Source organism: Drosophila obscura, unplaced genomic scaffold (genome assembly GCF_018151105.1).
Source record: "Drosophila obscura isolate BZ-5 IFL unplaced genomic scaffold, ASM1815110v1 contig_14, whole genome shotgun sequence".
Classification (NCBI taxonomy): Eukaryota; Metazoa; Arthropoda; class Insecta; order Diptera; family Drosophilidae; genus Drosophila; species Drosophila obscura.
The window spans coordinates 1,080,200-1,098,409 of record NW_024542724.1 but is presented as its reverse complement, the minus strand read 5'-3'; the positions used below and the strand labels follow the sequence as shown (position 1 = coordinate 1,098,409).

The following is an 18,210-nucleotide window of genomic DNA, read 5'->3' as shown; positions in this document are numbered from 1 at the left end:
CATTTTGACATAGCTTCCCAATTCAGGGGAACAGTGTATGACTCTAGCGCGATATCTGCAATACCTGTTATTTTATTGCGAATAGTTTGTAATATGCCGAAATATTTTGGAGTACCAAATGTATTTGCGTATGCTTCTAATATTCTATCTACGCTTTTTTTCCATGATCCAAACTCAGATGGGTTTCCCGAAAATTCGCGTAAAGTTTTCACTATATCGGGCACTCTGTCTAGGTCTGCAAGGTTTCCCTGATGTTCTGGCCTAATTTCGTGTGGTTCTGCACTAGCGAAATCAAAAGTTGGATTCTGAGATTGTTGTATCAAGGATGGCAATGATTCATTTAATATTTGTTGAATGAGTGAAGTTATTTGGGCTGTTGTATTTATGTTTGCATGAGAAGATTGTGGTGGTTCATTACCGGTTGAGACGAGAGTGGCAGGTCTAATTAAATTATTTGGGTTGGACATTTTGACAAAATTTTGTTTAGTTGAAAATTTCAGTTGAAGGAATTTTAGAGAAATGAATTGATTGTGTTTTATAACTATTAATAAATTCAATGTGTTTATATGTAGTGTGTAATTGTGTTGGTGTGTAATGCCTTATATCGAATTAATGTGAATGATGTGAATGATCAATTTAATTTCGTATATTTGTTTGAGAACCAGCAGCTGGTTTTGCCCTTCTATTCTGGAGGGTCCTTGTAGGATTCGCAGAATTGGGTTTTGTTATACCGCCAGCAATATTTGCATCTGCAGTTTTTATGTTTTTATTATTTTACGTTTTCTTTATATTTCATTTGCACTTCTAAATTTATATTCATTGATCATTTACACTTTCACTTGAACTTACTCACTTTATTTTAGCTTTAGTTTATATTTCGTTATTAATTGTATTTGTTTTCTTTCCTTTTGAGGTATGCTTTTGTTCACTTATTCACTAACTTACATTTTAAAAAATGTTAGGTACGGCTACTCCTTCTGGTGATCCGGATTTGGTCCTTTTTGCTTCCTACTTGGGATCCTGCGATCGACACGAATAAAGGGCTCTCTGTGGACGAACCTTACAGAGATTGTAGTCCGCCGATGTTGTTCCGGTTTCCTTTCGGAAGAGTCCTACCGGAACGCAAGGTTGACGGGCCAAAAGAGTCGTACCGAAAGTTTCCTCGCAATTGAACTTAATCAATTGTCCTCCTGTTGGAGTTGCGTAGGGGTCTCCTGTACTGATCGAACTTAATCAGATTTCCTCTTCTGGTCCCTGCTCGGGCGCCAGTTAATTTCCAAAAGATTGAATGTTGAACTTCTTTATTGGAGAATAAAAATCGGACTGAATTTATAAACTTAAGATATCCCTAAACTAGCTGTGCGCTTTCGGCAGCGACGCTGGCGTAGCTCGTGGCGACGTCGGCGTAGGCGGATACTTTTCTGCTGACGGCGACAATTGCAGTTTCAGCATTTTGGATTTGTTTATAGCTGGTGGCGACGTCGGCGTAAACGGATACTTTTCCGTTGGCGGCGACAATTGTTAATTAAGCATTTTGGGATTTTATTTATGTTCCCGGAATCTTGGGTCGGCGCAACTGTTTGGTCACAAAGTTGCGGAATTGTTTCCGCCACTGAACTCTTGTTCATGTGGCGAACAATGTTGTTGTTAACTCCTCCTCCTTAGAATTCAACTTGTCCTCAAGTTGGTACTAGAAATATGGAATGTTGTTGAATTCTAGTTGAATTGGTTTAATGTTGTTCAACTTTATGTTATTGTTTGGGATTTGTAGAGTTTCCTGGATGATTATGTTATCTTTAGGTTTCATAACACATCTTGTGATGAAGATTGAAGTAATTATTGTACCAAGTAGGCAGAATATGGCGATACTATTATTCGTTGAATGGGTCTTTATAAGGTTTAAATGTTTTGTATTTTTTACATTTAGTGCTTGGAGGGATTCTAATGAAAGTATTTGTAACCTTTCCATTTCCGTCGGGGTCATCTGGATAAGTGGGACTCCGGGTTTAAGTATTGTCTTCTCTTTGTTATTAAATTCTTTTTTATCTATTATAATTGAATCATTCCAAAAATGTAGTAGGTAAGTTCCTCTAAGTTGGTGTGTTTTGTTGCCTTGTCGTATACTGCCGTTAAAGTTGTTTAGTAGTAGGAGGCTGTTGTCTATTTCTTCGATTGTCTGGATGTGGTCTGCGTTGGTAAAGCCGCACAGCGATTCTTTTCCCCTAACTAACTTAGCAATACAATTTGTGTGTTGAAGGTTTACAGTTTTTTTCTTATAGCATATTTTAAATTCTTTAGTTGTTTTACAATTATTGGGTATCTTTAATATATCGTTATCAGATAAAAATATTTCGTTTGCTTCAATATTAACTATCAGATTATTTTTTATTACTGGCTTTATTATTAAATTTTCGAAATTTGTTGAATCTAATTCTGGTATTTTTACAATGTAAATAATAGTAGTTTTATTATGCAACACAGAGATATCGGTGAGTTCTAACATTTCTTCAACTGTTAAAGATGACATATTATTTTTTTGGAAAATGTTATGAACTTCTTGTAGTTCGTTTTCATTTAAGAGAAGTGAGTTTATAACATTGAGTCTAGCCCATTGGATTGCGTACTTGACATTAATTATTTCCTCTTTTAGTAGTCGAACTTGGTTTTGAAGGCTAATAGCTATTTCGTTACTGAATCCATTGTCATCCCTGATAGAATTTTTTAACATATTGGATACAAAAGTGAGATTATTGATCCTATCTTGTAACTGACTGTTAATTATAACTTGGTCATTGTTATTTGTAATTAAATTGTTTAGGTTATTATGGATTAACATCAGATCGTCGTGATCTGGACTTCCTGCAACATATTTCCATGCTGAGCCTATCCAGTTTATTGATCTTGTTTTCCTGTCTTTAAAATATAGTGTACTTAATGCTGATAAGGCTTGAACCATCTCATGAGTTAATGTATGATAAAGATAGCTTTTTTTTAAGTCTGTCATAGTATGATCTCGAATAGTTAAAAGCTCGGTTTCTATCTGCTTGAGGTCGATTATATGAATTAGTTTTATAGAGGAAGTTTGCAATCTTCCAATCCCTTTATGAATTGAAATAGTGTGGGCCTTTGTGTAGTTTGATATCTCCATATGCGGCATTGCCGTAGGCAAGAAAAAGAGCAAGAGTAGAATCCTGAAATGGGAATTTCGGGAGAATTAAACAGTGATTGGTTAGGGGTATGGGCCGATTCGTCACAATCGGATACATACCCATGATCGGACGACTTCAATTAGTTAGTGAAACATTTATTACATTCTCTTAATTTTGTTCGGACAAAAGGACATAATATCTAGTTATTATTCATCTTTTTTTTTTTTTTTTTTTTTTTTTTTTTTATTTTTTTTTTTTTTTCAATCATTCTTTATGTTGCTTTTGTGCACAACTCTTCCTGCTTCTGTAAGAATGGTTGTGTTTCTATTTTCTTTTACTGTTTCCTTTTTGTATCTAGGGGTGAGTTTGGATCCCAGTCTGGTATTAAGTTTAATAAATATTGTCTGCCCTGGAGTGTAGGTTTTGATTTCTTTGCGGTGTTTGTTATGATTTTCTATGTCGGTAAGTTGTTTCTGCTTTAATTTCTCTATATTGGTTTGTCTACTTTTGTCATACTGTTCAGGGTTGGTTGTTATATTTCTACCAAAAAATATTTCAAGGGGTCGTTTTTTTGTAACTGAATGTATTGTATAATTGTATTCGTAAACGGCTCTGTCTAAAAGTTCGTCAAATGTTCTGTGTATCTGTTTTGTTTTTAAACATCTCATTATTTCTGCAAGCGTGGAATGAAATCGTTCGACTTGTCCATTTACTGTACTCTTATAAGGTGGGGTTTTAAAAATTTGAATGCCTAGTTCGTCTTTCATCATGAACGTGATGGATGCTGAGTTAAGGGACTTCTCGTTGTCTATTACTACACATTTCGGAATACCATAGTAGAATAGGATGTCGTGTAATGGTTTTTTAACATCTTCTAGGGACTTTGATTTAATTATTCTTGCTTGTGCTAGTTTTGAAAATTTATCTATTGCTGTGAGGACAAGTTTTTTTTCTGTTGAAAATATATCTATATGGATCGTGTGTCCTGGGAATTCAGGAATTGGTGTTTTTGTTATTTCTGGATTTGTGGGATGCCTATCGTATTTGCCTTCTTTGCATACCAGACATTGTTTTACTAATGTTTCTATTTTATTCTTCATTTTGGGGAAGTAATATTTTTCTGATATTTGCAACTTATTTTCTTGGGCATTTCTATGAGCTCTATTGTGTGCTTGTAGAATTATCTCCTCCTGTTGTGATTCTACTGTTACATCCTGTACTTTTGATTGAGTAAATCTAACCTTGAAAGATCTAAAATGGTCCGGGTATAGTCTTTGAATTTGTCCCATAATGTCTTCTGTCGTTTGTATTCCGTTTATTACAGAGGGGTTCAAATATTTTGTTAATATTTTCATAAGATCTTCGTCTGAGAATGTTGGCTGAGAAATGGTATGTCTATGGAATGTAGGGAATGGAATAGTGAATTTGTAGTCAGGTGGCTGTTCCTTAAGGATAAAAATCTGATTTTTAAATGCGTTAATTGGTACTTTCATGCTATAAATAAGATTGTGCGAAGAACTTTGGGCACTGTGTTGAGTTCCTGTTATTGCATTAACTTCATTCTGCTTAGGTAATCTGGAAAGTGCGTCAGCAACTACATTTTCTTTTCCTGGTTTGTAAAGTAGTTCCTTGTTATATTCATCTAGATACGATTTCCATCGCCTTATTGCTATTCCACCCTTCCAATTACAATCGTGTGTAAGGGGTTCATGATCTGTGTAGATCTTTACCTTAGAGCCACCATAAAGGTAACCTCTAAAAGATTTTACGGCCCAGCATATGGCTAACATTTCCTTTTTTGCAGTTTCATAGCTTTCTTCAGTTTTTGAGAGTGTTCTGGATATAAATGATATCGGTCTATCGGCTTGTGAAAGTACTGCTCCTATTGCGTAGTCTGAAGCATCTGTAGTTAATGTAAATTCTTTAGTGAAATCGGGATATTGTAATATTACTTCATCAGAAATTAGAGCATTTTTAAGTTGCTCAAAGGCTTTCCTAGCTTCCTCATTTAACTGTATTACCTTCCTGGATGAAGCTGCTTTTGATATTCGTCCGTCTTCGCCTCTAAGTAATGATGTAAGTGGTTTGGCTATTGATGCGTATCCCATTATGAATCTTCTATAATATCCTGACAGTCCGAGAAATGATCTGAGTTCTTTGAGTGTTTTTGGGAGAGGGTAGTTGGTTATTGCTTCTATTTTTGCTGGATTTGTTTCAATTCCTTTGTCTGATATTACGAAACCTAAAAACTCGACTTTTGTTTTGAAAAACTCGCATTTGTCTAGCTGACATTTTATGTTTGCTGCGTTTAGTGTATTGAAGATTATGTCGAGATTCGTACAATGTGTTTCCTCGTCTTTGCTAAAGACAATAATATCATCTATATAGATATAACAAATTTTCCCTATGTGATCTCTCAGAATATCATCAAGGGCGCGTTGAAATATAGAGGGGGCATTTTTTAATCCAAAGGGGAGTCTTGTGAATTCGTATTTACCATGGTTCACGGAAAACGCTGTTTTTTCTATGTCTTTATCTTTCAAGAGGATCTGATGAAACCCACTTTTAAGATCTAGTACGGAGAATAATTTGTTGTTACCTAATTGTGCAAGTACTCCGTTGATGTCTGGTATAGGGTACCTATCTGCTATTGTGACACTATTTAGTTTTCTGTAATCAATGACCATTCTGTATTTTTTTATATTTGACGCATCTAATTTTTTTGGGACAATCCACACTGGTGAATTGTATGGTGATCTAGAGGGTCGTATAATATTGTTTTCTAAAAGGTCTTTAACTTGTTTATTAACCTCATCTTTTAAAGCCATGGGATATTGATAGAACTTAGAATAAACTGGTGTATCTGTATTTGTGCGTATTTCTGCTCTTACATTAGTGGTGTAGGTAAGTTTGTCATTAGCTTCTGCAAAGAGTTTAGGATATTTCTTTAAGAGTTGACTTAACACGAGTTTCTGGTGATGAGTCAGGTGATCTGCTCTAGGGATGATTAAATTTACTGATTCAAATTTCTTTTGTTTGATAGGGATAATTGTTCCATTCCTTAAGATCATTTTTCCTTTTCCAACGTCGATGGTGGCACCAAGTTCTTTTAGGCTATCGTTTCCTAATATTGCATCGAACGTTTTGAGAGTCGGTAATAGGAAGAATTTAACTATTGCTCCTGGATCATTAAAGAGATTAGCCATTTTGTGATGGGTTATTGCTATATTGCCTCCTATAGAGACAGCATGAAATTTGTTTTTATTGGGTATTGGATTTGGAACAAACTTGGGTTGAATATAGTTTCTGTTAGAGCCGGTGTCAATTAATATACTGAGTGTTTCTCCGCTCCTCACCTTGCATTCGAAATAGGGTAGTGAGGAGTCTGCTATTCTAAAAAATTAAGCTGAGTGTATTCGTTGTATTGTGATTCTTGTTCACCTGCGGAAATTTGGTCAACATATTCGGCGAGTGTGTCGTCGTAGTTGTTCTGTTCTTCTTGTTCGTTTATGATTTGTTCATATTCATTCATTGTTGGCATTTGTTCTCCTATGTCTGCAGTTTGTTGTTCGGTCTCCGTTTGGATATTGAAATTTCTTTGTCGCTTATTAACGTCTGCAATTGGCATTGGTGGTCTTTTCCCTGATTCGAATTGTGGTCTATTCATGTAATTAACCTGTCTGGTCTGAATGCTCTTGTCGATGTCCATTGGTTCAGGTTTTGGTTGTGGTTTGTTTGCAAACGGACGAGGTGGCTGGTATTGTGGGTTATAATTTTGTCCAAATTGGTTGGTAGGATTAGTAAAGATTGGTCTCTGTTGCAACTGTCCAAAATTAGCAAATCTAGGAATCATAGATGGGATTTGTTGTTGGATATTTCTTGGTGGATATAGTGGTTTATTTTGGAAAACTAGATTACTAGGATGAGTTTGTCGAGGTATTGATGTCAGTTTCTGAGGTAAATTTCTGAAAACGTTTTGCTGTCCAGTCGCGTGATTAGAACGGAATGCTTGATTCTCTAACTTTAAACATAAATGTAAAGCAGAGGGTAAGTCAGTTGGTTCCTTCATGCCAAGAAGACGTGATAGATCACCACGCAGTCCTCGAATAAAGGTGTCCAGAGCTTTATCTCTGTACATCTTGGTCATGAGTGTTTCTGCTTCATGACATAGTTTCATGCAATTTATCTTATTGAGAATCAAAGATAGGTGTCTATAAACTGTTTGATGGAATTCTTCCACTGTCTGATTAGGGGTTTGGGTTATTGTGGTCATTTGATATTCTAATGTGCTAATGTCACGTTTGTCCGCGTAATGTAATGTGAGGCATTTTGACATAGCTTCCCAATTCAGGGGAACAGTGTATGACTCTAGCGCGATATCTGCAATACCTGTTATTTTATTGCGAATAGTTTGTAATATGCCGAAATATTTTGGAGTACCGAATGTATTTGCGTATGCTTCTAATATTCTATCTACGCTTTTTTTCCATGATCCAAACTCAGATGGGTTTCCCGAAAATTCGCGTAAAGTTTTCACTATATCGGGCACTCTGTCTAGGTCTGCAAGGTTTCCCTGATGTTCTGGCCTAATTTCGTGTGGTTCTGCACTAGCGAAATCAAAAGTTGGATTCTGAGATTGTTGTATCAAGGATGGCAATGATTCATTTAATATTTGTTGAATGAGTGAAGTTATTTGGGCTGTTGTATTTATGTTTGCATGAGAAGATTGTGGTGGTTCATTACCGGTTGAGACGAGAGTGGCAGGTCTAATTAAATTATTTGGGTTGGACATTTTGACAAAATTTTGTTTAGTTGAAAATTTCAGTTGAAGGAATTTTAGAGAAATGAATTGATTGTGTTTTATAACTATTAATAAATTCAATGTGTTTATATGTAGTGTGTAATTGTGTTGGTGTGTAATGCCTTATATCGAATTAATGTGAATGATGTGAATGATCAATTTAATTTCGTATATTTGTTTGAGAACCAGCAGCTGGTTTTGCCCTTCTATTCTGGAGGGTCCTTGTAGGATTCGCAGAATTGGGTTTTGTTATACCGCCAGCAATATTTGCATCTGCAGTTTTTATGTTTTTATTATTTTACGTTTTCTTTATATTTCATTTGCACTTCTAAATTTATATTCATTGATCATTTACACTTTCACTTGAACTTACTCACTTTATTTTAGCTTTAGTTTATATTTCGTTATTAATTGTATTTGTTTTCTTTCCTTTTGAGGTATGCTTTTGTTCACTTATTCACTAACTTACATTTTAAAAAATGTTAGGTACGGCTACTCCTTCTGGTGATCCGGATTTGGTCCTTTTTGCTTCCTACTTGGGATCCTGCGATCGACACGAATAAAGGGCTCTCTGTGGACGAACCTTACAGAGATTGTAGTCCGCCGATGTTGTTCCGGTTTCCTTTCGGAAGAGTCCTACCGGAACGCAAGGTTGACGGGCCAAAAGAGTCGTACCGAAAGTTTCCTCGCAATTGAACTTAATCAATTGTCCTCCTGTTGGAGTTGCGTAGGGGTCTCCTGTACTGATCGAACTTAATCAGATTTCCTCTTCTGGTCCCTGCTCGGGCGCCAGTTAATTTCCAAAAGATTGAATGTTGAACTTCTTTATTGGAGAATAAAAATCGGACTGAATTTATAAACTTAAGATATCCCTAAACTAGCTGTGCGCTTTCGGCAGCGACGCTGGCGTAGCTCGTGGCGACGTCGGCGTAGGCGGATACTTTTCTGCTGACGGCGACAATTGCAGTTTCAGCATTTTGGATTTGTTTATAGCTGGTGGCGACGTCGGCGTAAACGGATACTTTTCCGTTGGCGGCGACAATTGTTAATTAAGCATTTTGGGATTTTATTTATGTTCCCGGAATCTTGGGTCGGCGCAACTGTTTGGTCACAAAGTTGCGGAATTGTTTCCGCCACTGAACTCTTGTTCATGTGGCGAACAATGTTGTTGTTAACTCCTCCTCCTTAGAATTCAACTTGTCCTCAAGTTGGTACTAGAAATATGGAATGTTGTTGAATTCTAGTTGAATTGGTTTAATGTTGTTCAACTTTATGTTATTGTTTGGGATTTGTAGAGTTTCCTGGATGATTATGTTATCTTTAGGTTTCATAACACATCTTGTGATGAAGATTGAAGTAATTATTGTACCAAGTAGGCAGAATATGGCGATACTATTATTCGTTGAATGGGTCTTTATAAGGTTTAAATGTTTTGTATTTTTTACATTTAGTGCTTGGAGGGATTCTAATGAAAGTATTTGTAACCTTTCCATTTCCGTCGGGGTCATCTGGATAAGTGGGACTCCGGGTTTAAGTATTGTCTTCTCTTTGTTATTAAATTCTTTTTTATCTATTATAATTGAATCATTCCAAAAATGTAGTAGGTAAGTTCCTCTAAGTTGGTGTGTTTTGTTGCCTTGTCGTATACTGCCGTTAAAGTTGTTTAGTAGTAGGAGGCTGTTGTCTATTTCTTCGATTGTCTGGATGTGGTCTGCGTTGGTAAAGCCGCACAGCGATTCTTTTCCCCTAACTAACTTAGCAATACAATTTGTGTGTTGAAGGTTTACAGTTTTTTTCTTATAGCATATTTTAAATTCTTTAGTTGTTTTACAATTATTGGGTATCTTTAATATATCGTTATCAGATAAAAATATTTCGTTTGCTTCAATATTAACTATCAGATTATTTTTTATTACTGGCTTTATTATTAAATTTTCGAAATTTGTTGAATCTAATTCTGGTATTTTTACAATGTAAATAATAGTAGTTTTATTATGCAACACAGAGATATCGGTGAGTTCTAACATTTCTTCAACTGTTAAAGATGACATATTATTTTTTTGGAAAATGTTATGAACTTCTTGTAGTTCGTTTTCATTTAAGAGAAGTGAGTTTATAACATTGAGTCTAGCCCATTGGATTGCGTACTTGACATTAATTATTTCCTCTTTTAGTAGTCGAACTTGGTTTTGAAGGCTAATAGCTATTTCGTTACTGAATCCATTGTCATCCCTGATAGAATTTTTTAACATATTGGATACAAAAGTGAGATTATTGATCCTATCTTGTAACTGACTGTTAATTATAACTTGGTCATTGTTATTTGTAATTAAATTGTTTAGGTTATTATGGATTAACATCAGATCGTCGTGATCTGGACTTCCTGCAACATATTTCCATGCTGAGCCTATCCAGTTTATTGATCTTGTTTTCCTGTCTTTAAAATATAGTGTACTTAATGCTGATAAGGCTTGAACCATCTCATGAGTTAATGTATGATAAAGATAGCTTTTTTTTAAGTCTGTCATAGTATGATCTCGAATAGTTAAAAGCTCGGTTTCTATCTGCTTGAGGTCGATTATATGAATTAGTTTTATAGAGGAAGTTTGCAATCTTCCAATCCCTTTATGAATTGAAATAGTGTGGGCCTTTGTGTAGTTTGATATCTCCATATGCGGCATTGCCGTAGGCAAGAAAAAGAGCAAGAGTAGAATCCTGAAATGGGAATTTCGGGAGAATTAAACAGTGATTGGTTAGGGGTATGGGCCGATTCGTCACAATCGGATACATACCCATGATCGGACGACTTCAATTAGTTAGTGAAACATTTATTACATTCTCTTAATTTTGTTCGGACAAAAGGACATAATATCTAGTTATTATTCATCTTTTTTTTTTTTTTTTTTTTTTTTTTTTTTTTTTTATTTTTTTTTTTTTCAATCATTCTTTATGTTGCTTTTGTGCACAACTCTTCCTGCTTCTGTAAGAATGGTTGTGTTTCTATTTTCTTTTACTGTTTCCTTTTTGTATCTAGGGGTGAGTTTGGATCCCAGTCTGGTATTAAGTTTAATAAATATTGTCTGCCCTGGAGTGTAGGTTTTGATTTCTTTGCGGTGTTTGTTATGATTTTCTATGTCGGTAAGTTGTTTCTGCTTTAATTTCTCTATATTGGTTTGTCTACTTTTGTCATACTGTTCAGGGTTGGTTGTTATATTTCTACCAAAAAATATTTCAAGGGGTCGTTTTTTTGTAACTGAATGTATTGTATAATTGTATTCGTAAACGGCTCTGTCTAAAAGTTCGTCAAATGTTCTGTGTATCTGTTTTGTTTTTAAACATCTCATTATTTCTGCAAGCGTGGAATGAAATCGTTCGACTTGTCCATTTACTGTACTCTTATAAGGTGGGGTTTTAAAAATTTGAATGCCTAGTTCGTCTTTCATCATGAACGTGATGGATGCTGAGTTAAGGGACTTCTCGTTGTCTATTACTACACATTTCGGAATACCATAGTAGAATAGGATGTCGTGTAATGGTTTTTTAACATCTTCTAGGGACTTTGATTTAATTATTCTTGCTTGTGCTAGTTTTGAAAATTTATCTATTGCTGTGAGGACAAGTTTTTTTTCTGTTGAAAATATATCTATATGGATCGTGTGTCCTGGGAATTCAGGAATTGGTGTTTTTGTTATTTCTGGATTTGTGGGATGCCTATCGTATTTGCCTTCTTTGCATACCAGACATTGTTTTACTAATGTTTCTATTTTATTCTTCATTTTGGGGAAGTAATATTTTTCTGATATTTGCAACTTATTTTCTTGGGCATTTCTATGAGCTCTATTGTGTGCTTGTAGAATTATCTCCTCCTGTTGTGATTCTACTGTTACATCCTGTACTTTTGATTGAGTAAATCTAACCTTGAAAGATCTAAAATGGTCCGGGTATAGTCTTTGAATTTGTCCCATAATGTCTTCTGTCGTTTGTATTCCGTTTATTACAGAGGGGTTCAAATATTTTGTTAATATTTTCATAAGATCTTCGTCTGAGAATGTTGGCTGAGAAATGGTATGTCTATGGAATGTAGGGAATGGAATAGTGAATTTGTAGTCAGGTGGCTGTTCCTTAAGGATAAAAATCTGATTTTTAAATGCGTTAATTGGTACTTTCATGCTATAAATAAGATTGTGCGAAGAACTTTGGGCACTGTGTTGAGTTCCTGTTATTGCATTAACTTCATTCTGCTTAGGTAATCTGGAAAGTGCGTCAGCAACTACATTTTCTTTTCCTGGTTTGTAAAGTAGTTCCTTGTTATATTCATCTAGATACGATTTCCATCGCCTTATTGCTATTCCACCCTTCCAATTACAATCGTGTGTAAGGGGTTCATGATCTGTGTAGATCTTTACCTTAGAGCCACCATAAAGGTAACCTCTAAAAGATTTTACGGCCCAGCATATGGCTAACATTTCCTTTTTTGCAGTTTCATAGCTTTCTTCAGTTTTTGAGAGTGTTCTGGATATAAATGATATCGGTCTATCGGCTTGTGAAAGTACTGCTCCTATTGCGTAGTCTGAAGCATCTGTAGTTAATGTAAATTCTTTAGTGAAATCGGGATATTGTAATATTACTTCATCAGAAATTAGAGCATTTTTAAGTTGCTCAAAGGCTTTCCTAGCTTCCTCATTTAACTGTATTACCTTCCTGGATGAAGCTGCTTTTGATATTCGTCCGTCTTCGCCTCTAAGTAATGATGTAAGTGGTTTGGCTATTGATGCGTATCCCATTATGAATCTTCTATAATATCCTGACAGTCCGAGAAATGATCTGAGTTCTTTGAGTGTTTTTGGGAGAGGGTAGTTGGTTATTGCTTCTATTTTTGCTGGATTTGTTTCAATTCCTTTGTCTGATATTACGAAACCTAAAAACTCGACTTTTGTTTTGAAAAACTCGCATTTGTCTAGCTGACATTTTATGTTTGCTGCGTTTAGTGTATTGAAGATTATGTCGAGATTCGTACAATGTGTTTCCTCGTCTTTGCTAAAGACAATAATATCATCTATATAGATATAACAAATTTTCCCTATGTGATCTCTCAGAATATCATCAAGGGCGCGTTGAAATATAGAGGGGGCATTTTTTAATCCAAAGGGGAGTCTTGTGAATTCGTATTTACCATGGTTCACGGAAAACGCTGTTTTTTCTATGTCTTTATCTTTCAAGAGGATCTGATGAAACCCACTTTTAAGATCTAGTACGGAGAATAATTTGTTGTTACCTAATTGTGCAAGTACTCCGTTGATGTCTGGTATAGGGTACCTATCTGCTATTGTGACACTATTTAGTTTTCTGTAATCAATGACCATTCTGTATTTTTTTATATTTGACGCATCTAATTTTTTTGGGACAATCCACACTGGTGAATTGTATGGTGATCTAGAGGGTCGTATAATATTGTTTTCTAAAAGGTCTTTAACTTGTTCATTAACCTCATCTTTTAAAGCCATGGGATATTGATAGAACTTAGAATAAACTGGTGTATCTGTATTTGTGCGTATTTCTGCTCTTACATTAGTGGTGTAGGTAAGTTTGTCATTAGCTTCTGCAAAGAGTTTAGGATATTTCTTTAAGAGTTGACTTAACACGAGTTTCTGGTGATGAGTCAGGTGATCTGCTCTAGGGATGATTAAGTTTACTGATTCAAATTTCTTTTGTTTGATAGGGATAATTGTTCCATTCCTTAAGATCATTTTTCCTTTTCCAACGTCGATGGTGGCACCAAGTTCTTTTAGGCTATCGTTTCCTAATATTGCATCGAACGTTTTGAGAGTCGGTAATAGGAAGAATTTAACTATTGCTCCTGGATCATTAAAGAGATTAGCCATTTTGTGATGGGTTATTGCTATATTGCCTCCTATAGAGACAGCATGAAATTTGTTTTTATTGGGTATTGGATTTGGAACAAACTTGGGTTGAATATAGTTTCTGTTAGAGCCGGTGTCAATTAATATACTGAGTGTTTCTCCGCTCCTCACCTTGCATTCGAAAAGAGGGTAGTGAGGAGTCTGCTATTCTAAAAAATTAAGCTGAGTGTATTCGTTGTATTGTGATTCTTGTTCACCTGCGGAAATTTGGTCAACATATTCGGCGAGTGTGTCGTCGTAGTTGTTCTGTTCTTCTTGTTCGTTTATGATTTGTTCATATTCATTCATTGTTGGCATTTGTTCTCCTATGTCTGCAGTTTGTTGTTCGGTCTCCGTTTGGATATTGAAATTTCTTTGTCGCTTATTAACGTCTGCAATTGGCATTGGTGGTCTTTTCCCTGATTCGAATTGTGGTCTATTCATGTAATTAACCTGTCTGGTCTGAATGCTCTTGTCGATGTCCATTGGTTCAGGTTTTGGTTGTGGTTTGTTTGCAAACGGACGAGGTGGCTGGTATTGTGGGTTATAATTTTGTCCAAATTGGTTGGTAGGATTAGTAAAGATTGGTCTCTGTTGCAACTGTCCAAAATTAGCAAATCTAGGAATCATAGATGGGATTTGTTGTTGGATATTTCTTGGTGGATATAGTGGTTTATTTTGGAAAACTAGATTACTAGGATGAGTTTGTCGAGGTATTGATGTCAGTTTCTGAGGTAAATTTCTGAAAACGTTTTGCTGTCCAGTCGCGTGATTAGAACGGAATGCTTGATTCTCTAACTTTAAACATAAATGTAAAGCAGAGGGTAAGTCAGTTGGTTCCTTCATGCCAAGAAGACGTGATAGATCACCACGCAGTCCTCGAATAAAGGTGTCCAGAGCTTTATCTCTGTACATCTTGGTCATGAGTGTTTCTGCTTCATGACATAGTTTCATGCAATTTATCTTATTGAGAATCAAAGATAGGTGTCTATAAACTGTTTGATGGAATTCTTCCACTGTCTGATTAGGGGTTTGGGTTATTGTGGTCATTTGATATTCTAATGTGCTAATGTCACGTTTGTCCGCGTAATGTAATGTGAGGCATTTTGACATAGCTTCCCAATTCAGGGGAACAGTGTATGACTCTAGCGCGATATCTGCAATACCTGTTATTTTATTGCGAATAGTTTGTAATATGCCGAAATATTTTGGAGTACCGAATGTATTTGCGTATGCTTCTAATATTCTATCTACGCTTTTTTTCCATGATCCAAACTCAGATGGGTTTCCCGAAAATTCGCGTAAAGTTTTCACTATATCGGGCACTCTGTCTAGGTCTGCAAGGTTTCCCTGATGTTCTGGCCTAATTTCGTGTGGTTCTGCACTAGCGAAATCAAAAGTTGGATTCTGAGATTGTTGTATCAAGGATGGCAATGATTCATTTAATATTTGTTGAATGAGTGAAGTTATTTGGGCTGTTGTATTTATGTTTGCATGAGAAGATTGTGGTGGTTCATTACCGGTTGAGACGAGAGAGTGGCAGGTCTAATTAAATTATTTGGGTTGGACATTTTGACAAAATTTTGTTTAGTTGAAAATTTCAGTTGAAGGAATTTTAGAGAAATGAATTGATTGTGTTTTATAACTATTAATAAATTCAATGTGTTTATATGTAGTGTGTAATTGTGTTGGTGTGTAATGCCTTATATCGAATTAATGTGAATGATGTGAATGATCAATTTAATTTCGTATATTTGTTTGAGAACCAGCAGCTGGTTTTGCCCTTCTATTCTGGAGGGTCCTTGTAGGATTCGCAGAATTGGGTTTTGTTATACCGCCAGCAATATTTGCATCTGCAGTTTTTATGTTTTTATTATTTTACGTTTTCTTTATATTTCATTTGCACTTCTAAATTTATATTCATTGATCATTTACACTTTCACTTGAACTTACTCACTTTATTTTAGCTTTAGTTTATATTTCGTTATTAATTGTATTTGTTTTCTTTCCTTTTGAGGTATGCTTTTGTTCACTTATTCACTAACTTACATTTTAAAAAATGTTAGGTACGGCTACTCCTTCTGGTGATCCGGATTTGGTCCTTTTTGCTTCCTACTTGGGATCCTGCGATCGACACGAATAAAGGGCTCTCTGTGGACGAACCTTACAGAGATTGTAGTCCGCCGATGTTGTTCCGGTTTCCTTTCGGAAGAGTCCTACCGGAACGCAAGGTTGACGGGCCAAAAGAGTCGTACCGAAAGTTTCCTCGCAATTGAACTTAATCAATTGTCCTCCTGTTGGAGTTGCGTAGGGGTCTCCTGTACTGATCGAACTTAATCAGATTTCCTCTTCTGGTCCCTGCTCGGGCGCCAGTTAATTTCCAAAAGATTGAATGTTGAACTTCTTTATTGGAGAATAAAAATCGGACTGAATTTATAAACTTAAGATATCCCTAAACTAGCTGTGCGCTTTCGGCAGCGACGCTGGCGTAGCTCGTGGCGACGTCGGCGTAGGCGGATACTTTTCTGCTGACGGCGACAATTGCAGTTTCAGCATTTTGGATTTGTTTATAGCTGGTGGCGACGTCGGCGTAAACGGATACTTTTCCGTTGGCGGCGACAATTGTTAATTAAGCATTTTGGGATTTTATTTATGTTCCCGGAATCTTGGGTCGGCGCAACTGTTTGGTCACAAAGTTGCGAATTGTTTCCGCCACTGAACTCTTGTTCATGTGGCGAACAATGTTGTTGTTAACTCCTCCTCCTTAGAATTCAACTTGTCCTCAAGTTGGTACTAGAAATATGGAATGTTGTTGAATTCTAGTTGAATTGGTTTAATGTTGTTCAACTTTATGTTATTGTTTGGGATTTGTAGAGTTTCCTGGATGATTATGTTATCTTTAGGTTTCATAACACATCTTGTGATGAAGATTGAAGTAATTATTGTACCAAGTAGGCAGAATATGGCGATACTATTATTCGTTGAATGGGTCTTTATAAGGTTTAAATGTTTTGTATTTTTTACATTTAGTGCTTGGAGGGATTCTAATGAAAGTATTTGTAACCTTTCCATTTCCGTCGGGGTCATCTGGATAAGTGGGACTCCGGGTTTAAGTATTGTCTTCTCTTTGTTATTAAATTCTTTTTTATCTATTATAATTGAATCATTCCAAAAATGTAGTAGGTAAGTTCCTCTAAGTTGGTGTGTTTTGTTGCCTTGTCGTATACTGCCGTTAAAGTTGTTTAGTAGTAGGAGGCTGTTGTCTATTTCTTCGATTGTCTGGATGTGGTCTGCGTTGGTAAAGCCGCACAGCGATTCTTTTCCCCTAACTAACTTAGCAATACAATTTGTGTGTTGAAGGTTTACAGTTTTTTTCTTATAGCATATTTTAAATTCTTTAGTTGTTTTACAATTATTGGGTATCTTTAATATATCGTTATCAGATAAAAATATTTCGTTTGCTTCAATATTAACTATCAGATTATTTTTTATTACTGGCTTTATTATTAAATTTTCGAAATTTGTTGAATCTAATTCTGGTATTTTTACAATGTAAATAATAGTAGTTTTATTATGCAACACAGAGATATCGGTGAGTTCTAACATTTCTTCAACTGTTAAAGATGACATATTATTTTTTTGGAAAATGTTATGAACTTCTTGTAGTTCGTTTTCATTTAAGAGAAGTGAGTTTATAACATTGAGTCTAGCCCATTGGATTGCGTACTTGACATTAATTATTTCCTCTTTTAGTAGTCGAACTTGGTTTTGAAGGCTAATAGCTATTTCGTTACTGAATCCATTGTCATCCCTGATAGAATTTTTTAACATATTGGATACAAAAGTGAGATTATTGATCCTATCTTGTAACTGACTGTTAATTATAACTTGGTCATTGTTATTTGTAATTAAATTGTTTAGGTTATTATGGATTAACATCAGATCGTCGTGATCTGGACTTCCTGCAACATATTTCCATGCTGAGCCTATCCAGTTTATTGATCTTGTTTTCCTGTCTTTAAAATATAGTGTACTTAATGCTGATAAGGCTTGAACCATCTCATGAGTTAATGTATGATAAAGATAGCTTTTTTTTAAGTCTGTCATAGTATGATCTCGAATAGTTAAAAGCTCGGTTTCTATCTGCTTGAGGTCGATTATATGAATTAGTTTTATAGAGGAAGTTTGCAATCTTCCAATCCCTTTATGAATTGAAATAGTGTGGGCCTTTGTGTAGTTTGATATCTCCATATGCGGCATTGCCGTAGGCAAGAAAAAGAGCAAGAGTAGAATCCTGAAATGGGAATTTCGGGAGAATTAAACAGTGATTGGTTAGGGGTATGGGCCGATTCGTCACAAT

General features: G+C 35.6%; 2 protein-coding genes across 6 annotated transcripts in view; one reads left to right on the top strand and one right to left on the bottom strand.

Moving 5' to 3' along the window:
• The window catches only part of LOC111077886, a 123,685-nt gene that overhangs the window by 58,278 nt on the left and 47,197 nt on the right, over window positions 1-18,210 (top strand). The gene's annotated exons all lie outside the window — the stretch shown is intronic.
• On the bottom strand, window positions 154-3,382 carry LOC121405519 (protein PF14_0175-like). 3 transcript variants are annotated; one of them, XM_041596350.1, is made up of 2 exons: window positions 1,117-3,382; window positions 154-1,059 (listed from the first exon to the last, which is right to left on the bottom strand). In XM_041596350.1, exon 1 carries the CDS (start codon window positions 3,155-3,157, stop codon window positions 1,691-1,693), a length of 1,467 nt encoding a protein of 488 aa, XP_041452284.1. In that variant the 5' UTR covers window positions 3,158-3,382; the 3' UTR covers window positions 154-1,059; window positions 1,117-1,690. The 3 variants fall into 3 exon arrangements, with proteins under 3 accessions (XP_041452284.1, XP_041452285.1, XP_041452286.1); XM_041596351.1 differs by having other exon boundaries at window positions 154-1,047; XM_041596352.1 differs by having other exon boundaries at window positions 154-1,047; window positions 1,152-3,382.